The 23,911-nt window shown below is 38.2% G+C and overlaps 1 protein-coding gene across 3 annotated transcripts in view; it reads right to left on the bottom strand.

Moving 5' to 3' along the window:
* Positions 1-574: 574 nt before the first annotated feature.
* Positions 575-23,911, bottom strand: part of CNKSR3 (CNKSR family member 3) — a 60,466-nt gene continuing 37,129 nt past the window's right edge. For all 3 annotated transcript variants that reach the window (XM_072035925.1, XM_027454385.3, XM_027454384.3), the window contains 11 exons: positions 22,735-22,937; positions 21,205-21,292; positions 18,615-18,656; positions 16,614-16,733; positions 14,755-14,814; positions 11,915-11,983; positions 11,036-11,182; positions 9,440-9,564; positions 6,744-6,952; positions 6,204-6,293; positions 575-4,730 (listed from right to left, as the gene is read on the bottom strand). In XM_072035925.1, coding sequence (XP_071892026.1) covers positions 4,432-4,730; positions 6,204-6,293; positions 6,744-6,952; positions 9,440-9,564; positions 11,036-11,182; positions 11,915-11,983; positions 14,755-14,814; positions 16,614-16,733; positions 18,615-18,656; positions 21,205-21,292; positions 22,735-22,937 — 1,452 coding nt within the window. In that variant the 3' untranslated portion in view covers positions 575-4,431. The remainder of the gene's footprint in view (positions 4,731-6,203; positions 6,294-6,743; positions 6,953-9,439; positions 9,565-11,035; positions 11,183-11,914; positions 11,984-14,754; positions 14,815-16,613; positions 16,734-18,614; positions 18,657-21,204; positions 21,293-22,734; positions 22,938-23,911) is intronic.

Raw genomic sequence — 23,911 nt, forward strand, 5'->3', positions numbered from 1 at the left:
AAGTCGTGCTCTGACTTACATCATGATGGTGCACAAGGACTTACGGTGGTAGCTGGGAGGGTGCGATATACTTGGCGAACTGCATAAATCACAAGCACAGGGAGCAAAGCCAGCACCCACCCCCTTGCATGACATCAATCCTGTGCTTGCAGAGACAGCTCTGCATACAAGTTTTTCTGCCCAGATCACGCATAAGAAACTCAGAAAAATCAATGAATACTGAAAAACTCCTGAGAAAGTAAATCTTATAGAAAAAGTTTAAACTGGATTTATCATCAAGGTCTAAGTTACAGTCTGACGAGAAGTTTAACTTGGTCTATTGAGGATGTGAGTGCATGTACAGAACAGTTTGTGAAGACTATCTGCTGTCAACCTGTGATAACAAAGGAAGTAAGATTTAGACAAATTATTTTCATAAAATGAAAATTCTTTGCCCTTTCCATCGATAAAGCTAATCAACTTCACCATCTGTTTCCTGGTTTGGAAAGTTTTAGTTTGTTTTTTTCCTTCTTTCAGCTCAATGTACACCCAGATTACGTAGAATGTTTTTAATTATTTATCTACAAGCCATTAGTATTCTTTTTTATATTTTATTTCCTCTTGCACATCAGTATCTAGAATAATATTTTCTTGCAGTGTTTATGTACGAAACACCCAGGATATTGGCTTGCAAGTACTCTGCAGGCTAAAATAGAAGCCCACACAATATTTTTGAGGTATATGTTCCTGAAACATCACTATACATATATGCAAAAATACTAGTTAGTCATTTTCATTTCTGTGTCCTTTGTGATCTTTTCCAACAAGTCATCTGGCCACCAAGCTATTGCACTCAGACTAGAGTACCGTGGGGTACTGTACCATGGCAGGATATCTGCATACTCATGTTGTGCTCATTAGGAAAGTCAACCTAGGCACAGCTTTTTTTTTTTTTTTTTAATATAACAGATGCATGTACCTTCAATACCAAGAGACAAGCCAAGTTTCTGCACAATAACAGTTCCTAACTTGTTGCCTACATTTTTCTGAGATTAAGCCAGCAATTATTCTTAGCTCTATGCCTTTTATTTTTCCCCTCCAAAATTACAGTGCACCCTCTATATTCACTATACAGAGTAAGAAGTGATCACCATCTTTCAAGCTAGTTCTCTTGGACAAAGACAGTGCAATAGGCTTTTGGATTTGAGAGTTTTCAGGTATTTCGCCTCACTTTTAAGTTAACACGATACAAAGAGGTAGAGCAGAGTAGGTGGGTAGAAAAAGTTATTCTAATAATTAATAGGAACCACTACTATAAAGAAGAAAAATAATCACACTCAGGAACATTATGACAGTTGCTGCCATGGGTCTTTGCTGCTTTTTAAACCATTCTCTCAACCAACAGCAGCACTTCTATATGGTAATGGTAAATGATTGGTGCTATGCTGTTACATGAACATCAGCTTCTCATTATTTCATGTTGTGCACAGAAATAGAGAAGATTGGGTATTTTAATCTTTATTCTTGGCTATGGAAGACTGGTCACATAGGAAAGTAAACCATCTGAAGTAGAGTGCTCTTCATAGAATACTAAAACTTGCTTTCTACTAGTTCCTTGCATTTTATTTTGTCTTCCTACACTGCTGCTTGTATTTTCCCTCTCATTTGGTAGTAAGGGGCTTCAATGTCTCTTTGAAACAAAACACAAGTCTTTATTAGCTGACACTATGCATCTGAAGCAGCTGATTCAATCATTTGAATTATCATCCAGTAGCAACAGCATACTTATTCTCTTCACAATACCAACTGTCTTTGTATCAGAGCCTGATTCCACCAGCTACTCCTTCACTTCTCTTGGGAAAAAAAATGTTTCTGGTATTATGATAATTTTCTAACAAAAAAAAAAAAAAAGGAAATTAGAGCTACATGCTTCCTTCTTTCGTAAAGAAATTATTTGGACACTATTTGTACATACCTGACTAAGAAAAATCCTGGCTCAGCAATCTCCTCTCAGAGATACATACAACCACCCCAGATAGTAAGAGATTCCACAAGGTGGAGGAGAAAAGTTTTGGTGTGCCTCACATAGGCAGAGCAGCTGCCAGAAAGCCCTTCAAGAGATTAAGTGAGGTTCCTTGTGCTAGAGAACCTGCTATCAACTGCTGGATACCCTTGACGATTGACAAAAGGTCACATTCAGTACTTTAACTCAGCATGGTTATGACACTGGAGCACGGAGAGGACACTGTTTAGGTTTTACTTTTCTGTTTGCTGCCATCTTTTAAGCTTGTATTTAAGGAAACAAGACATTTTGAGAAGTGTCACTCTAAATGTTTTACAAATTCCTCTTTCCTCATAGCTGAATTGATTGAAATCTACCTGTTAAATTAGAGCAAGCTCCTTTCACTGCTCTTAGATCAATCTGCAAGAGAACCTACCTGAAGAAAGGAATCAAATGTCTGAGTTTTTGCTGTCTTAAAAACATGCAGGCGGGAACCAAAGAAATCAAGTAGAACTATGGTTTCCTCCACATCAACATGCACAAACACGTATACCAAAGTATACCCAATCATTTTTAAACCATGGAGAACGCAACATTAAAGATGAGCAAAAAGCCCATTTTAGAGCTTCATTTAGATAACATGCCTAAGTCACAGTTACTGAACTGAACGAGAATCACATATTTCAAACAGTTCAGCCAATTTGGGGATAGACGATATTACAACACAGTGCCTACAACATGGCAGTTTAAGCCTTCTTTTCAGAGGCAGGACCAAACTGGTTTAGGATTCAACTGCACTGCAGGTGTGTTTGCCCATGTCACTACTACAGATGCCATGCCTGGGGAGTGGAGAAGGCTTGCATGAGACAGGCATACTATAATCTGCAGGGATTAAAAAGGTCCATAACAGCCCCCACTCAAATCACCAACGAATAACAAGCAAATTTAATTAAGTGAACTGAATTTAACACTATGTCTCTACAAGGGCTGTAGCATATTTCAAGAACCTGTTGCAGCAGAAAGATTACATCTTCAAAGCGAGAATTATGGTATGTTTTTAACACTCATGTTATCACATACAATTCCTGCCCCAGTTCAAAGTGCAAACTACTGTTTAACTTCCCTCTTTCCCCACAAACTATTAAATACAAGTTTGTTTTTCCTTTTCTTCAGTAAGGCCAAAGGTGTAAAGGCTGTTGGCAACACAATATTCAAGAAAATAGTCTTAAAATTAGTGGGGAATATAAAAGACTTTTTTGTTTTCATTTGACTAATTTGTGCCCAGTACCACAGACATGAAGGTACAAACTCCATCAGTTTAAGAGTGAAAAATATGTACAACTATATTTAACATTTAAATTACTTTAAACACAACTGTTTGCATACTAACAATCTTATGTACATTCAGTTTTAAACAATACCTCTTAATATCTTCTTTTGTTAAACAAGTTTTATTTTCCTCCCAAAATACCCAATGCTATTCTAAAATTCTGAAGGGGGGAAAAAAAATCGAGCTATATATAAAATAGCAAGATGTCTTACAATTGTAATGTATCATAGCACGGATTTTTCATAAAAACAACACATCATTCAAAAACTGAACCACTGTAAAGTTCTCATAAGTCCTACAGGACTGTCTTTAAAAGATTACTTTGGTTAACAGCAAATCAATCCTAAACAATTAAGGAAAAAATATGTATTCTTTTATCATCTCTACAGATGCATTTCCTTGACATGTTGTAGCAATCCATACTTCTTTATGGATGAGCACTGCAGCTGTTCAATGAACTTTATTTGTACTGTGATTTCAATAAAATAGACGATGAACCAGGTTGAATTGATTTATGATTATATTAGTCCACCTTCCTAAAATCTCTGGATAAAAGATCTCCCTTCCTAAGACCTCTGGACATCAGAGAAAGAATGGAAATGCTACCTCACCCTCACAAGGCTGACCTCATGCAGTACTTGCAACAGCACCACTAACAGTTGCATCAAACTGCTGTTTCCCTGCTTGCCTTTCCTGGTCAGGAGGGTAGCATAACTTTTGCGGATCCCTACGTATCCTGACACATAGCCAGTCACACCAGCCTCTGAGCATTTGGACAAATGAAGTGCCACTGGAATTTACTGTAATGCAAAGATTTCTTCTGAGTAGTTATATAGATTTCAGGTCATGTGTGGTTTCTATATCACTTAAAGTTTACTCATTTTGATGGGAATAAATGCTCTCAGCTTTCGGCCATTAAGAGGAACTTGATCTTTATCTTTCTTCCCTCCTTGCACTACAAAACTCTCTGACGCATCAAAAAATCACAAACAAAAAGGCAAGAATATAAGATTCTCCAGGAAAAGAACACTGCATTAGTCACTATGCGTCAGTTAAGCTGAAAAGCAGAGAAGTCTGACCGATGAACAAAGGCACTTGGTAACCATCCCGTGAACCACAGTCAATGAGTCAACAATTTAAGTCTCGTGATCCAACTGACCAGCAGCGAGGGCTCTGCAGAGGAAGATTTTGTGGATGATGTAACAGAAGATTTTTTAGCGCCTTCCTCTTGAAAAGGAATTGTTGCACTGTTGTGGAGGTCTGTATTCATAAAACACCTGCTGCCTCGAATATAATCCGTTCCCCTCACTAACTGTTTCTCAGACATTGGCCTTGAAAAGGGGTGTTGTGTGGAAGGACTTTCTTCAATGATCGGGGGTATCCTTTCATTACTGAAGTACCTGCAGAGGACATCTTCACCTGTAGGAGTGGAAGGAGGAAAATCAATTATTTGTCTTCAATTTTTTTTTCCCCTCTTATGCCCTTCAGGACTGCTAACAGCACTTCCCAGATTCTGGTTACCTTTCATAACACACCTAGACAGTAGCAGCTGTCAATAAGTTTATAGCTTTTTGGTGTTTTTTTTTTTAAGCAGCAAAGGAACAATAAATTAAATTCACACACACAGAGGATACTGTTTGACAGTTAAATTTCAAATTCTCACACATACAAACCAAAACAGCCAATGTAGACCATCTTCATGCAAATCGTTACCATATGTCATACCTAACACATATCCTTGTGATGTTTCATTCAAGCTACTGTAGACCCGAGTTGAAACCATATTTATACACATGTAACTCATGACTAACTTAAAAGTCACAAACACTGCTCTGGACAAAAGAAAATAATTTTACAGATAAAAACGTAAGTATTTCCCATGTTTGATCATTGATTCGTGATGCTTGCTCTTCTGTTATTCTTCCCTAGACAACTGAACTTGGCTGCTGCTAGAAACGTCCTACCATGCTAGATGGACATTTATTCTGACCCAGTGTAGATTACATACAAGCCTGGAGGACTTAGATTCATGCTAAGGGTTAAAAACAAACAAGCAAAAAATGAAATAAACAAAATTAAAATCTACCACCTGGTGGTAAGTCTGTAAGACTTGTTACTTACACTGTTTCTAATATCCCTCCAGGTTGATGCTTGTTGTTATCAACTTCTACTTTCATGATAGAAAAATAGAATTCAGCTTCTACTTTTCCTGGAACTACACATTAGCTTTCATAACTGATTTCAAGAACAAACTAAATAGTCACCTTCTCTCATTTCCCACTCTAGCAGGACTTGTAGCTTTTCAGATACAAAGGGGGTGTATGTTAAAGAGAAGGGCAGTGCAGGAAGGAAAAAAAGCCACCCAACCTGACAGCTAACGTCATCAGCCTTTGTCTCTCCCATTCTGTGACAACTTCAGAATATGTTGTTTTCTAACAGCAACTGCAGAAAAAAAAAAACAACTCCTAAAGTGTCCTACATTTTATTTCTGAGAACAAATTTGCTTCTGTAACAGCCTCCACAGTAAGCTACACAAAGACTGATCAAAAAAGCAGTTTCAAAATCAATATTAAATGCAGAAGACAGGGAAAGGTATATAAAAGCAAAATGGCAAATGTGCTATAAGGAGACAGGTCTGCTGCAGTCAGTTCAGACTACTTTTAAATGCTCACACGAATTCAAAGACAGAGCAAAAGTTTGAGCCCCAGCACTGAATAGGCTCACGAATTCACAACTATCATCTGGCATTTCTGTTAAAACCAACAATCATCTTGGATTAGTTCAGCAGTATGCAAACACTTCATTCCTAGTACAGGCACTTTCATCCAGTTCACCCTAATAAAATCCTGGAGAGAAAGAGAAGAGAAAGAGGGACAAGATTTAAAATCTTGCCTTTTCTCCCTGGTGCTCGTGGCCTTGAGAAAGGTTCTGCAGCTCCTATCCAGCTCCCATCAGCAGGCATTGACAAGGGACGAGGTTTTCCTAAAGGAAACAGAGCGAAGGTTATACAGAATTACATTAAGTTTAAGAGACCCATGTTTAATTGGATTCTTTTCACAGTTAAACCAAGGGAGAGGTACTGCAATAAGCAGCTAAAAATGCAGAAAAAAAATATTTTAAGATACTACTACCAGTAAAATACAAGACAGCATTCTGCTGAGTGAACAGCTACACTCTTGCTTGTTTACAGTGTCAGTGGACTCAATGACCACAAGCTATAACCAATACATGCATGGAAATGGACAGTAATGGCATCAATGCCGAGCTGAATGACATCCATTAAAAAAATAATAGCATTTAAGTTAAATTATTTCAGATGTGGAATTTCATTCATATTCACAGTTCCTACAGACTGCCCTTAATGTCTACCAAATCTAACAAGCATTTTCCTAACACAAGCTACTCCAAAACAACTGAAGTGCATGAACTCACCATAGGACTGTGTCTTTTCCCTCATCTTGGTTGGCAGTATATTTGCTTCCATGGAATACCCAGGCAACTGATCAGAATCAGCAATAGTAAATCTTCGCCTTCGACTTTCCTGATCCAGAAAAGAATTGGGAGACTCGGCGCCCTTGGACCCAAGTAGTGGCTGACTGAGTTTGTTGCCTCCTCCATAGACAAAACTCCCCTTTTCATCTCTGAAAGGACAGTTCACTTCAATTAGCAGCATAAAGGAATTTCACGCTATAGACATGAGCAAGTTTGAAAGATATTTCTAGCCCACAGTCATGCTCCTGACAACTGGCATTGTGCTGCAAACATGCTGAAGAGAAAAAAAAAACAAGTCAGGTGATGGAAGACTTCATTAAACATATTCATCAAGGAGAAAAGAAAGTTACCCCCCTTCACACTAATTCACTTTTAATGAGCCTGTAATTTAACAGAAGTTTAGAGGTTCCTTTAGGTACCAGCCCTACAAAAGCTTCTGAGAAATTAGACCTTTCTGCCCTAAGGGTATCAAAGCTCCCAACTCACTGCCTGTTCAGCACACAGTTTTGGCAGAGGAATGCACTCATAGGTTTCCCAACTCTGTGTAGTAGGATTTCCTATTGCTTGCTTGTTATGGACCATGCTTTTCAGTCATTTCAAGAGGCCAATAACTGGCACTGGATATTCATCACCTTTTCCCCGTCCAGAAGTAAGACTCCCTTGAGAGTTTCACTAATAAATTCACAGCATAGATAAATACAATTTTGAGCAATTTCTACAGCAACTGCTTTCCTAGAGCTATCCTTCATTCCCAAGTAACATCCATTTTCAGAACCAATCATTTTTAGTATTTTTAGAAGAAAAGCCACCCTCTAAATTACGATTTGTAACTTTTTTTAAATCCCCTTTCCTGTACATGCTACAGTCATTGCTTGAAGCAACCAGCCAAGTCAGGCATAAAAACACACAACTGACTCTAAGTATGGACATACCCCAATATTTACATTTTTTTCCAGCTAGCCATCAAGTACAATGCTAGAACTCAGTAAATGGTAAGGAGCTATTTATGGAGATTTGAAGACTGGAGATTGAACGGAAGTGTTACATCACAACTACACGTAAGCAAAGAGCTCTCCTACAACACCACCATGTGGAGAATTCATCTTGGGGCAGACAAACAGCCAATGCTCTCCCTGCCTCTCCTCAGCGCCAGCAGTAAGTACTAGACCAGAAAAGGTCCATATCAGGAAGCAAGAACAGGATGATGAGGAGCAGAGGGCAAGTGATCACACACAAATGCATCACGGTTTCAAGAGAAGCACAAGACACAAAGAAGCAAAATTAAGCAGCCAAACAAAATAGGAGAAATGTCCTTTTCCTTCTTGCTGGCTGCCACTGCTTTCCACATTTGCTTATTTAAGGGTTTAAGCATTTAAATAAAGCATTTGCTTTATTTAAGGGTATTTAAGCATTTCCTGTGAGCCACTACCTTTCCCTGCATCCTCCAGGACAAGTTTCCCAGCTCATATTGCTGTATCCTTCCCTGTCAAAAGGGATTCAAATCTGAAGGCATTTTAACTTAGACATAGTTTTGTGACTCCTTAGAAAAGACATACACATGCAAACCAAGTACATGAACCTAATTCACCAATGTACTTGAATTTAAATGATTTAAGAGACCAAAACAATTAAATTGCTGTTAAATCTATATACATTTTACATTTCAGCTTAGAGACTTGTTGTTGTGTGGGGTTTTTGTTTGTTTTGTTTTAGTTAGGAACTGAGCATGCATAAATGTGAAAAACAGGGAAAGAGCAAGTCAAGATGGGCCCACTTCAGTAGAGACCCTGACTTTATAGACAGCCTCCACCTGCTCCATACTGCCCTAAAGACCATAGCTAATACAACCTCTGACTCTGTATAAGGCCTTAAATGACAGGAGGCCAGCATTCCTCCCATAGGAGACCTGTAGCAAAAGGTCAGCCAAGTTTCTGGGCTGTATCTACGTGTATGTTAAAGTGTCAGGGCAGGTCAGGAAGCATTCACTGCCTGGAAACCCTTTCATCCACTGCTTTCTCAGGTCAGCTGGCAGGGTTCTGGCATTAGTCAACAAGGACTTGAGAACAAACAAGAGCTAGCCATACCATAACCTCCCCCCTTTGTACACATAGGTCTGCATTTTTATAGTTTACACTGCAGGAAATAAGAAGTGAGGTTGAGTGAACTGACTCTCCCTTCCCTTCAGTGGGAAAATTCCTGTATTACATAATTTGCAAGTTCAACAGTTTAGAACAAGTTCTTTTCAATCCTATCTCAACAGTTACTAAACTTGCTAAAAACAGGTGGAAAAAATTACAGACAAAAATGACTTCTTATGTGCAGTTGGATTTAAACAAAAGCAAATACATAACCCCACAACTAAACAAGGGATGGCATCCATTCATGTTTGGGGAAAAACTGATCTATACAGCACACAACAAACTTCCAACAATAAAAATCTATCACAATACTGGTAGTTTATTCATTTAAGCATACACTTAAGTAATCTTACACATTTACAAAACCAGAAGAAAGTCTGATATCTGCTATTTCCCCAAGATAATTTACACTGAGCTCTCTAAGTGCAAACAAGCTCAGAAACAAACATAATAAAGTAGTTTTTGTTCAGTATGTTCAGTGAATGTCTATTTGCATACCGAGGAGAATATGGAACAGCTGGTGGAGGTGGTATGTACAAATCCAAAATGGCTGGCTTCTCTTTTTTCAGTGAGGTATCCGTGGTGCTTTCTGGTGACTGGGTTGAAGTTAACGGGGGACTGGTCTGAAATGTTAGATAACTGTCAAACATCTGAGCATTTATCATTCACAAAAAATATAAGTCAATAATCAATAGTATCATTTCATACTTCTATGCTTAATAAACATGTAAAAAAATGTCTTAGCATTTACAATTTTCTTTGCTCCCAGTTTTGGCTTGCTCTGCAGACTTTCTACAGAAATCCTACCACATTGCTTAAACAGTTCTAATAATGCTTTCCAGTTCTATATTTTTTGTGCAAATTCCATACATAGAAAATATAACAGACAAAAGCCCTTATTTTTAGATCCATTAAAATAATGTGATTTGTTAAATATACACATGATCTGCAGCATTTACAAAGTCAGCACTCACTAACTTTATTCCATACAATCCAATGCTTAGTGCATGGACTGCCAATGTCCATGCACCGTAATGTCATGCAGGGAATTTCACCAAAAATTACATCAAGTAATATAACTATGGTGAGGGAAACAAATGAAAAATGTATTTGGTATAGCTCATGAGAGCAAGTTTGCCATTTGGTCTTTGTGACTCACTTCTATGTCCCCAGTGTCTTGTCAGGCTCCTGTCTATCTTGAGCAGAGCAAAGGCTCTGTGTGTGGGGGAGGCAGGCTCTGATTAAATGACAGACACTATGCCACAGGCATTAGTGAAAGGAAAAGGGGGAGAGAGGGAGGCGCAGCAGGGAGAAAGCATACATCCTGTACCCAGTCTGAAAAAATCTGCCTGCCTTGAGATATCCACTGACATTTCACAGGTTGATAACTTATCATCACAGTTGTGGGGAGATCTATGTCAGAACAGAAGTAAGAATGAGAATTCTCTCAGGTTTTGTTTGAATCTAAACTGATCATCTGAAATAATTATTTCCTTCTGTAAGTATTTAGCCCTACACTTCCTTTTACAACACACCATTCCTCAAAATGGTTAATTAAAGAATTACTAACATCACTTTCTCTGTCTGCTTAGTACCCAACCTGTGAATTGCCCAACAAACAAATCTTATTTAAACAAGTAGTTTAAACAACTTGTTGAAAATAAAAAAATCTTTCCCCACCCTTCACCAGGCTAAAAAGAGGAGGAATATACTGAATAATCTAAGTTATTTCAAGAAAAAGAAAAAAAATTACTCTGCTAAATAGAGAAGCCTTCATTACTCCATGCTGATGAATTCCACACGTATCAGCAGTTTCGCCTCAGATAAGTTCTTCCAGAAGCATGCTGATTAAAAAGCTCAACACACCAAGTCCCTTTGTGAATCGAGAGGGCATTATCTGGGTAAGAACATTTTCCCTTTTATCTAGGAACCAGAAGAGGACAGCCATTTCACATAAACTTCCTCAACCTACACTCAAACATGAGTAACTGGGAGCGCTTCTGGTATTTCTCTTTCAAGTTTAAAAAAAAAAAAAAAAAAAAAAAAAAAAAGACATTCGCAGCCAGACACCAGGTCTGTCTGAAGCCTATTCACCTGCACTAAAGGTGGCTTCCAACGCAGGTTCTTCAGTGGAGCGGGGGTGAAATGGAAAGAGCCAGTTGGACGTTTCTTGAGAAGCAGCCTAACTCCAGCAGGGTTCTCTCGCAACTTTGCCACCAGATTTTTTAGTTGCCATCCAACCTTGAAGAGAATAATGACATCTTTTGTTTGGTATTGCTTTTCTGAAAGTGAACAAACAACCCCCCTGCTAAGTCAGACCATCTATTTTTCCATGAACTTCAAGAGAGAAAAGAGATCCATAAAAGCCATAATGAAGAAAAAATTGCAATGCACCTTTTTTTGGAAGGGTTTTGCTGTATTTTATGTTGAAGAGACCCACTTAAGCAATAAATTAAACACTGAGATATTAATCACTGCTCTTTATACCCCAGTTCTGGTCCTAGATGGATGCAAGCATGTGCAACAAATTGAGTAACACAGGTATTCACAGTGAACTCCTCTAGTGATGTTTCTTTCTAACACTGAAAGGACTTAATTACCTGTATTAACTGCAATCATTTTATCTAATTTCCCAGATGTAAATGATTTGAGAATTATTTTTTTAAAAGTTTATCTGCATCCCAGTAGATTGTTATAAAGCGTTTTAAAACAGGCCTTAACACAATATGAAAGATTTTAATAACGATGCATATGGTATTTGAGCACAAAATATTGCAAGTCTTAAAAAAAAAAAAAAAAAAGGAACAAATTGTAAAGCTAAGTAAAATTTGTCTTCATAAAAAGACATTTAAAACCAAACAGAAAAACATCAGAAGAACTCACACGCAACAAGACTGCTATCCATTAATAGCCTGTGCAGAGAGCACAGAGAACAAGTGTAAGGACAAGTGCGTAAGGCTTTTTGTTACTCACCACAGTTTGACGATTAACCTGGATCACTTCATCCCCAGCATGAATCTTCTGAGATCGATCAGCAGGGGACTACAGAGGAAAACAGGAAGCACATGCTTCAGCAGGCTTTCTTTCCTCGCATGACAATCCCCACCAGGCTAAGTTGCATACGCAACAGAGAGCAGCACTGGAAACTTCCACACACTTAGATCACACATTACAACCATCGATGACTTGAGAAATCGAACTTCACTCATCTTATGGCTTATTTTTGATACTGGGGTAACTAGAGGGAAAGGAAGAAGGCATAGCCTTCAGTTGTGGGACTCTCTCCACTGTCCTTTTGTCTCTAGGTTGTACTACGGTTCCAGACAATAGTGGAAGAGGACTGAAGAGATTATGTCTGTCCTAACACAGATGCCATCTAAAACAGAGCTTTGAAATGTATATTGACTTTAAAATGAAAGAAAAATAACCAAACAACAAAAAAGTAAGATTTTGAATACACAGGCCAGAGGCCTAGAAAACCTCCAACTCACAGAATAGGCCTGTCCCGCTTTTGTTTGCTCTTTCCTAACGTGAATATGAGTTACCAACTTCAACGTGAAATTTCCTGCCTGCATCATCGAGGTCAACAGATAAAATATATGCCTGTATACATGTGCTTACATAGATATTTGAAAAACATATTAAAATACCTTTTGCTTGGGACAAAAACCAAGTTCTGGGTACCCATTAGCAAGGAACAGCTAAGTGTGCCAATATTTATTTAGATTTATCTAGGGCTGGTGCCACGCACCACCTATTGCTGCAGTTATTAAAACCGGTCTCGTTACCATAACGTACCAACTCTGATCAGCCTTGACAACACCCAGAGCACACAGGTGTACCAGCCTGGTGCACTGCAGGGCTTCTGCAGCCTACTCCCAGCAATACCTCTCCTCCCATTTCCCCCCTCCAGGCGTAACCAGCTGGCAGCAGGCCGGCTCTTCACAGCAACTCCAGAATTCAGCATTTGGACTCCCTCTCCTCATTACCACACCTTCAGAGCTCAAGTGCATTTTTTTATTAGAAGGAACTGTAGGAATAAACTAGGCAACAAGGGAAGACAACATAGGGGAATTTATGGGAGGCTCCAGTTATCATGAGTAACCCCATTTCTTCATTGTCTTCTCGCTTCCTCTGAAAGGAAATGCCTCAGTGGAAAGGCCGCGTATACACGATTCAACTGAACCCATGAAAACTTCTGGGCCGCAGTTATGTTGTGGAAAACAAAGCTCATTTCAAGCTGTCCTTTGGGCAATCAACGGCCTGGCTGGGTGAGGGTGGGGGACTCACACAGAGGACTTCTATAACAAGTGCCAGCAAGCACAGTCATTGCTGCCATCATATCGTGAGACTGGAGAAAAGAGCAAAGTTTAGACTGAGGCCAAAATGACATGGAAAGTCACAAGTAAGGTGGCATGACTCAGGAATCCTCTTGGGTGATATTACCAAATGTGTGGACTTTCCCAAACATTTTAATGTACAGTACTGATGAATTTGGGGTGCAATGTCGCTGCATTCCAATCAACTGGCTTTTGGGGATAGCTACTGAAATATCATTCCAAACCTCGCAAGAAAATTGAGCTAAGACACAGCCTATCCTAAACGATCCCGTCACCAGAAAGGCATCAGTTGGGTGCAACTCTCTTAGTCGCTTCTCAAGTTTTGTTGTTCCAAAGGAAAGAGCGCCCCCAAGGAACATCTAGTGTTCATATAGCAGAAGTTTAGGTCAGCACTCAAAGCCATACAAATACAACAGCTTTATATATAGCTAGTAAAAGGAGTAACACAGCCCCAGTCACAGCCTCTAGAACATGATCTAGATGTATAGGCAGCTTGGCAGAAGACACTATTACAGTCTTTTATACCTATCAGATGTTGAAATTGCTGTAAAAGTAGGCTTGGTCTATATTTCACATCCTTTGCAGAGTTATGCCAGGACAATAGCATTGTGAACTGGCAGCTATGAAAGCTTTCAGTTTTCACTCTGAACTGCAAGCACAGATTTCCACCCACTCCTCCCAGGCCCCTGGACTTGGCAGGGGTACAACTAGAACCACTGGTTCTTTCCTATTCACAAAAAAAGGGCATCATTTCAAAGGCCAAGTTCCTCAGCTCCCTTTTTTGTTTTTCTCCAGTTTCTGCCCTTGTAGGGAGGCATTGATGACAATACCACAGCATCAGCCACCAGCTACAGTTGCTGACCAAAGGTTCACTGTGCTGACTTCCTGAAGGCCTTTATTAAAGTTTCAGTTACAGAGAATTTAGTGTAAGAATAAAACAAACAACCATCTGCAGTAAGAAACACAGTTGTCTATCATGCTTGACTATATCCCTCCAGCAGACTACTCTTGAAATCTTACTTTTTTGTAGTCTTTTTATTCTGCAAAGTAATTAAATCAATGAGCTGTCCAATGACTAAATTGTTCATTGTTGAATTTAGGACAGAACCTCCAAAGTTTTCTCATTAATAGAGATTTCCTTTGCAAGCATTGAGCAAACACGTAACTCCAAGACTTTGTTAAGTAAAATTCCAAAAGCTCTAAGTTACTTAAATAAGCTGTTGTTATATTCTAATGCCAAGCATTTGAAGTACCTCACCTACTTGCAGGAACTGGTTTAATTAGGCTAGCAGTGAAATATGAGGACAAAAACATTTACAAGTGCTGGCTAAACAAATGATGCATCACAAGGTATTTAAAGCAGTAATATCATGAAAGTTACAGGTAAAACAGGAAAAAGCAGTAGAAAAAAAGTCAGACTAAATCAAAGCTACATTCAGATAGTCTGAGTTAATCTACATTTACTTCACTTACATTTTCTGTAGTGCCAGTAATTACATGTAATCCATCATAAGTTGATTTGATGTACATTCCCTAAATATAAGTAGAAAATAAAAAACATGTTCAAAGGTAAAATAACACTAACATATTTGATTAAATAAGTGTTGGCAACAGACTCAAAACATTATTAATGACACTTAAAGATTCACACATTTTCCCTAGAAAACTGCAATCCAGTATCACTAATACCACAACATTCTCAACCTCTTCACAGATGACTTTTACTGTAATTATAGCATTTTTAATTACTTAGAAAAACTAACACATGGAACGTAATTCAGAAATACTGTTTGGATGGTAACACCAAATGCTGCCAGTATTGCCTTTTTTTTTTTTCTCCAGTCTTTGGCCTTGACTTAAACTTTATTTCTTTACTGCTCTGTTTACACTAGAGAACTGCAAGCTTGACTAAATGGCCACTAGCTCTCTCCATGCAAAGCACACTTACACAGGTGGGCTACAAATATCGTACATCTGTTCTTTTACAATTTCTCTTGGCAAGTCAATATACAAACTACCTTGTAAACACAATGCTGACATAAGCAATAAAAGCCCTGGCAAAACTAAGTATTTCTGACTGTTTGTTAATGCTGAGTGTAAATACAAAGATAAACACAGATGAAATTGGTGTTGACCATATGGAAAAAGTATAGTTCACCTACAGGCTATTAACTAATAATTACATAGATTTCCGCACAGAAGGCGACCAGTACACTGGTTTCACCACTTATAAACAAAACCACATCTCTTTACTATTCCCGCTTACACCTGTTGTTAGAAGTACTCACATTGAGCTCTACAGAACTGGAATGTTATTCAGGGGTCATATGCAGCTTATCTACCTGAAGTTACCATGCTTGCTTAAATGTGCAGGAAAACATACAAAGATGCCCTGTCCTCTCCAGCTAATTTCCTTCCCTGCTTGCCTGTTAGTACTCGGTTCTGTGAACCTGCCTCCTCATTGCTGGCTTAGTGCAAGCATCACTGTAGCTTAAGCAATAAGAGAGTTCCTCATAGTTTCACAAATTCATGACTGATTCAGTCAAATCCAGCGGCCTAGGTAAAAATATGTATCACAGTCAGGCTGGGAAACTTCCTTTAGGTGTTCATCTCTTTTGTCTTTTCATGGAGGCTTACAAATGCACTTAGGAATTTAAATTCCCTCCAACTCACTCTGACATAACTATTTCCCAGCCAGAAAATCTAACAAGATTTCAAATTCAGTTTTCATAACCAGTACTCAGCTAAGTGGAATTCGCTTAATGAACTAGATTCGGTAATGTTACACAGCCACTCAACATTTAAAAGGATTTCCCTTATTCCTGCTAACAGCAAATCTCCGAAGTTTTCATATTGTTCAGTCTAAGAACACATAAAATGTCTCTTTCAAAAACACAAACACCATTTCTCATCACCTTCTCCCTCGCTAACCCTCCCTTTCCCCAAAAAAACAGCTGATTAAAATAACCTGCAAAAGTAAAAATGACCAAGCATGCGTCAATTCCCCAGTATTCTCACTAAGACACTAATCTGCAACACACTGCCATCAACAGTTTGGGACCTATTAACCTGCATACCCATCTCTGGCATCCAATCCAACACATGGCCTGACAATCTGCAGAGTTCCTTCCCTTGCCTCTTTCTGTTCCCTATAGGATAGCATTAATGGGTTTGAAGTATATTGCTATACATACGCATGAGGTGGCTCATGCCAAATAATAATTAAACACTAATAATAATTAAACACAAATAATAATTAAACACAAATAATAATTAAACACAAATAATAATTAACACTAGGGACATCATGAAACTCCAATATTGGTTCTTACCAGGCCTTCCCCAGGTTTAATGTTGGTTAAATGAACCTCCTCCAGACATGCACACTGGCTCATCAATGGATCTGTAGTTGATCGGATGGCTTTATCGCAAATTCCATTTAAAGCCTTGGACTATGAAGAGAACATACAAAAAAATCAGTTAAAAAAATTCTTTCCTGGCTGCTGCTTCTTTCAGTTTTTGTTTCCTTTGGAAAGGAAATTAGTTCTAAAACTTGGTCCACTAATAAAGCATAGTCAAGAATTATCAAAACAGACTGCGACTAATTCACACAGATCTAACCTGCAGCATGTTTATCTCCCTAGATTAACCTAGTACAGATGATCTGCTTCCATTAGTGCCACCTCACTAACAGATGTCAGTACACCCTCTGTTTAAAAAAAATATAAACACATAAAATGCTGCAAAATTGAGTTGGTGTTCATTCATTTTTAACAAAAGTTAACCTATTAAAATAATGAAACATTTTCACAATTCCTTGTGTGAATAGTCAACAATTTTTCATATTGTTCTTTATTTCTGCTATAAAAATAAAATTGGCCATGGCAATGTGGCTATTTAAAAAAAAAACGCAGGCCACTGTCTAATCTATGCAAGGCTTTACAGTAGAAGGTAGGACATCTAGTATTTCAGTGTTTCAGCATTACTTCTCTCCACCATGCCTCTGAGCTGACCTCTTCTGGAATGCTTATGCAGGCAAGGTTCATATTTCCTTTTGACCAAAACATAATTGATCTGAAGCCAACATTATAACTAAAGGCAAACTCTGACCTTGTGCATGTCAGAAAGGCAGAATGCCTTTGTCTTTTACGACTTAAGTAACAGAATGGCTAATTAATCATTAAAAATATCATAGAAAACGTGTGCCCTCCCTACACACTCACAAATTTCTCTAATGCCCCCCATTGTGTTTTGAGTCATGTTGTTAGTTGAAGCAATGCTGAAACTCTAAGTAGGTTACAGAAGCTTAAAGGAGAGAAGGAAGGATTAGTACATAGCACAGTGGTTATTTGTGCACTGTTTGGGAACCAGCAAGGTGAGCCACCTTTCACAGGGGGGTTTGAATCCTTCAGTCAAAGCAGACATAAGAAATTAAGGTGGAAGGAGCTACCTTGTAAGAAGACAGTTCTTTGGAATTACAACGGTCTCTGAAAACAATAGTTCCAACATTTTTTGTTTTGTTTTACATCGGATTTATAGAACAGCAATAAAATAAATCAAAACAATGCTCAAGTGTGAATACGAGGAACTGGTCAAACAAGAGAATTCCAAACAACAATACCCACTCCAGAGTGGGTGTGCATAAACGGAAAAAGAAAGAAGCAAAAAACTCCCTTTTACGTGGTCTCATTATTTACAGACAAAATTATTTTTAGTTATTGTGCTACTAAATTCCTAAGCATCCATGAGCTAGCGGAAGGCCTTATCAAAGAGCACAGCCTGGTTCATGTCAAAAGCAGGAAGCGATGATTAACTGTTAGAAAATATAAAAAGCATTCCATTACGTTCCTCATGTGGTCACAAGGCTGCTTCAAATCATTTTGAAAAATCCAATCTTTCAAGCTCAAGTACATTTAGACAAAACCTCAATTCTGTTGCAGAGAAGTTCTTTTACACGAAGAAGCTTAATAAGGTATAGTATCTATTTATTAAGACACTAAGTGTCTCATGATGCACATCACAGGCATAATTGGTTTATTTAGCCTATTCTACTACTCCTTCCCTCTTGAATTTGTGGTCTAAATTCTCTTGAAGAATAGCTATGCAATGAAACTTTAAAGAATACTTGACTTACTGCTATTACACATACTATCAATCTAGTCACAAATTTCATTGATTTCCTCTACAGTAAACAGTATTATTAAAATGGCCCATAACGTTTCATCTGCATGACGTGCTGGGCTTGGAAAGCTGTTGTCAGTACAACTGGTGCAGAAACCACCAAAATAAACATGACAGCAAGCGGCTGAGTTTCAGTAGACATGTGTACTTACTACAGTCTGAACTTTATCTTCCATGTCAGCTACAGTGCAGTCCTGAAAACAAAACAAGAACAAAAACAATGTTAACCAATAAATATGTAAACATCTACAAAAACTCTGCAGAACTGCCACCTTAACCTTGAACTGAAATAGAGTTATTCATGCTGCAGGGATTAATCAGATTAATTTCATCCAGTAGGGCTCAAATGTACTGTTAAACAACTATTTTCTGGCCCTGGTAAAAAAGCAATAATAAACCTTTAAAACCAAGAACACGGGATTCAATTACAGCAGCATACTCTTCCAGAAAGGCAGAACCCTGAACAATAAAACTAGGCTCTCAGAAGGCACACAAACTTGCCTTCACACTGCTGAACACTGATTCAGGCATTCCCCTGTTCTAGCCATCATTTATAAAACAGATTGTTACAAATGGCATGAAAAGCAATTTTTAAAAACATGCTACTGATTACATTCATGAGGACCACAGGACTGCATACAAAGCATTATTTACACAGCCTAGGTACAAGTCTTTGAACTGAAACAAGTTCACGTAACAGACTACAGAAGTCTTTATTGTTTTCTGCAAGAACAGCTGAACTAGAGAATGGTATTAGACTCTCAGATTAAAAAGTTAAAACAGCAAGTAAATAAGGAAACGATTTAAAACAATCTTAAATTCTCAGATATTCTGTTACTCACATCTCACTGTGCATAGCTAGCACATAATGCCCAAAAGATACATTCAGAAGCTGTGAACTGAAGACATTCCATATTTTTGTTCATCTTCAATACTTTCATTCCTTCCTAGCTCTTTTCTGTGTTTTTTTTAAGATACAAGTCCAAAAAAAGCATACAATCTTCCAAATATGGAGGTACCAGAAATATATAAAATAGCCCAGCTATGTTCTCTTATGTTTTCATAGTAACTCTTAACACCCTATTCACTGTTCTCATGATCACTGAGGACTGAAGTCACTTTTTTTTTTTTTTACAACCTGTCACCAAAAGCTTCAAGGTCTTTCCTGAACGCTACTACCAAATACAGACTCTATCACTGTGCATCAGCATCATTTTTGTGTTACATACATCTGTACTCCTATATGCTATTACTCTATAAACTCTAATAAATCCCTATACTCTATTTCATAACAACTAAGGCTTTTGACATCTAAGAAACTCACCTAAAATTTCATCTTACTCTCTTTTCTCCACATGGCAGTGATCTTTTTCAGATCATACTAGCACATCTTCAATGTTCCAGTACAAAATAGGGTAGATTCTTCACCTACTCTTTTTTTTTTGTTTTTATTTTTTTTCTTATACATACAGATTCCACTCTTTATTATAGCTCCTATTAAATTGGCAGAGAGGTACTCTGACATTAAAAGGCTTGGGCTGTATTTGCCAACTTCCATTCTACTGCCATCAAAGGCTGATTTAACTGACAGATTAGACACCATTTTTAGTAGTTTAATTAATACAGCTCAGCAATCTCATATCTCAGTTCCTGTAGCACTCTTGGGTGAACACCATCTGCTGCTAGAAATGCTTACTGTTCTACTTTGCAATCTGCAGATCTGTATCTGTAAATCACTAACTTGCCGCAACTGCACACACACACACAGTGCCCAAACAAGAAGGACATTGAGCAGTACGCCAAACTCGTGTGCTTTTGAAGGTATAATATCCAGATGCTCTTCTTTTACAGTGATCCAGCTGATATAATTGGGTGTCATCACAGCTTGATACCTCACAGGACTTTGGCAGCATACTCCCCAAAATGACGAGGGAATCACCAGTTTTACAGGGCATCGTTCTGTAGAGTTCTAACATGCAGCCACAACTACAAGCAAATTTTGCAGAAGCTAAAGTTTGCATGTAATGCTTCACAGTCAAAGCAGTGGCATACTGTCAGAACAGTTTAGAAGACAGGCAACATTATTCAGAGAATCAAATGATGTAATTTACCAAGACTCCCACAGTTGCTAAGCATCCTTTTAGCTATTACCAATGTAGGTGATCACCACACAGGTGATAAATAGAAAGTTTTGAAACAAAACACTGCCATCTCACACTATTGTCAGCAGAAGCCTGACTAGAGAAATTGGCATCATAAAGGTAGCAGTTCCTTCTGTTACACGGAACATTTCCCATCTGATGGCTAAAATACCATGTATGGGACAACAAGATCCAAGAAGACTTTGTGTGTGAGCATATTAGCAAATGCGGTATACTTTAAGTTTTTCACGCCAATAACTCTTTTCAACACGTTTTGTGGAACTTGATAATCTTCAAATGCAGACCAACTATTTTAAAAACTAACCCTACTCCCATTAAAGCTGAAGAAAACACGAGTAGCCTTTAAATAGTAACCACTTACAACAAAGCCAACAATAGCAAAATTGAAATTAACATAACAAACCTCCTCAGAAAAATGGACAACGAACTGACCATCTTGGACTTATTCAAGCTTTGAAGAAAGATCACGGTTCCACACCTGCCTTCCAATTAGCACTCTGCACACAGCAAACACATTACTTCCCCAAACACTCACTTTCCTTCCCTTCTGGAAAACAAAGAGGAAAAGAAATCAACTGACCTTCTGAACAGTAGTAGTGAGATCCAAGCATAACTGAATGATTCTGTTCTTCATTGATGAAAAGTCAGCAATACCGGTAAATGGGGTCCTGTAACAAGAGAAAATTCTTCTTAGACTGAAGGGACAAGTCGTCTTCTTCACTACCATAGCAGTAGAACAGCATTTAAGGATCAGAGCTGTAACTCTGACATCCACACAAGTGCAAGGACAGTTTTATGATATAAATATTCCTGCTTCCATATTCCCACTTCATCCACGCACCAAAATAGGGTATGCCTAACCCTGTGGCAAGCAATTTTGGACAGCAAAACCTGTAGAAAACTTTTCAGTCAGTTTTCCAAACTACAGTTCTCTCAGATGTGTGCTCGAGTCAGATCACACTGACTCTGCTGTAGAAACCACAGCCTTTGGTTTGCCAGTACATAGTTTTCTACCTTCCAGTCTTTGATTACTGAACTCAGACCTGAGAGAACAATGAAGTGAGGGAGTCAAGAGAAAGTTCTATTAAATATATTCTTTTCATTCAGTGAAAAACACTGCACAAAGGTTATCTTGTGTAACGACTTCCTTCTAAAGAAAAGAAAAATGAACACACAAGTTCAGTAAGGCTCAATTTTCTAAGAGACTTATTATGAGTAAGCCAGATTTAGAGCCTACAGAGACTCACCTCAGACACTCCAGACAACTTAAAGGGTTTGAAAGCTACCCCACCTTGTTTGGAAATGGGAAAACCAGCTGTCTTGCTGATGGAGAGTTGCAGAAGAAATTTAGGGCAAGGTGCAAGCACCAAGGTGAAAGGAGAGGAGTAGGTGAGAGGCACAAGCTGTTCAACATCACTGCAGCGATATTGAAGAATAAAAGCTCTCCTTGCTGACAGCCTTCACGCACCTCTCCTTCTAGCCTGTCTTCTCAGGAAAGCTGGCAAGTGTCATGGGACTTTATGTCCATCTATTATCCTGTCCAGCACTGTGGCCAGAACACTATCATTTCTGTTGCCTGCTTGCTTCCGCTGCAGCTGTCACAAAACAACTCTACCTCTTGCCAGGAAAATGAAAGAAAAAAAAATAGCAGTCTCCTCTGCTCCTCTCTCAGTTTTTCAAATCACAGATCTAAGGCCAAAATTTCAGCAGAACATTAGATTTTTATTATTACTATATTATTTTTTTTAAAAGGGGACCTGACAATGACAATTGATGTAAATGGTGAGGAGAGGAGGAAGTCACGTATACGTGAAAAGCTGTGACTGAAAACAAGTCGTTTCCCCTGAACAGGAAAACTCATTACTTTTATAAATACTAGTTTGGATGCAATGTTACTGGTTTCATTGTTTTTGACAGAAATGGAAACACAAGAGTAGATGTCCTAGGTAATTAAATTTGTCCATCAGAGATCTTCTGGAAAATCAAAAAAAAAAAGGTGAAAAGGTGGCTGAGATCAAGAAGATCTTTACCACAAGCATCTAGAACTTACTGCTATAATGAATTATTTCTCCTTGCAGGGTAAATTAAAATATAAGACTTTTTTTCTTACCTGTCCAACCACGCAAGCAAGGCTTTAGCAGCACCAATAAGCTCTACCACGGAAGTAAGGAATTCATTGGGGGGTTTTCGTGAGGTATTCCCATCATAAGTTGAACTTTTCCTACGGCTGCAGATGTAGTTTTGCAGATTATTGGATGACGCTCGCAGCTTGAGAACCAAGTTCTTCATGTTGTCTGTTTCAAGGCCATAGTTCTGCAAGAAATATTATGAAGTCCAATAAATCTCCCTATCAAGATCCTCCTGTTTATTATACCTCACGTAGGAGGATCTCGATAGGGAAATTTATTGGACTTAGACCTTTCAATATGTCTGAGTTTGGAATTTATTATACCTCACATTCCAAACTCAGACATATTGGAAGGTCTAAGGGTTTACCCTTTAAGTGGGGTGGGGGGGGCAAAAAGGCAAGTTGAGATGTTTAGAAGTAATCTCATCAAGCATAATGTAGTTTGCTCAAACATGTAGTTTGAGTAACGGAGCTGCGTTGTTTTTGTTAAGAGGGATAAAAAACATTTTCCTTTTAAAAAAAAAAAATGTGATACATAAACAGTGAAGGAACATTTCATTCACAACTAGGGATAGTTTAAGCTGGCATGAGATAAAAACATCTACAGGAAGCAAATGTAACTTCACAGTTAAAAGATGGAATAAATATTTCAATCATAAGTTTCCAGTAATGATGTTTCTTGATTATAACAGTGCAATTATTTACAAGTCTGAGGACTGTATTAACACTATGCTTAGTAATTGAATCCACATCATATTTTTCATTCAACACCATTCAGAAATTTTGAAACATAACAAATCTGCAAGTCCTGCCTATAACTTCAACTTTACAGATTCAAATACAACCACACAACGCTCTGTAAGATTCAAATACAACTGTTTGAAGCAAAACATTGATTGTCTCATTCCAAGCATGTCAGAAATACTACACTATATATCTATTCCGAAGGCAATTCACTCAATTTTATAACAAAGATCTTTTTCTTCTTGCTGTCAGTGTGCAGATGCATGAGTAACAAGCAATACTGGTTACCTTTTTGCTTTTGAGTTATCCTACAAAGGTGGGCATCCTCTGTGGGTATCTTCTGAAAGTTATGCCCCGCACAATGCTCAGGTCTATTAGACTAGATTCCTTCTTCCTTTCCCTCAGAAAAACTAAA

This window comes from Anas platyrhynchos, chromosome 3 (genome assembly GCF_047663525.1).
Source record: "Anas platyrhynchos isolate ZD024472 breed Pekin duck chromosome 3, IASCAAS_PekinDuck_T2T, whole genome shotgun sequence".
In the NCBI taxonomy this organism is placed as follows: domain Eukaryota; kingdom Metazoa; phylum Chordata; class Aves; order Anseriformes; family Anatidae; genus Anas; species Anas platyrhynchos.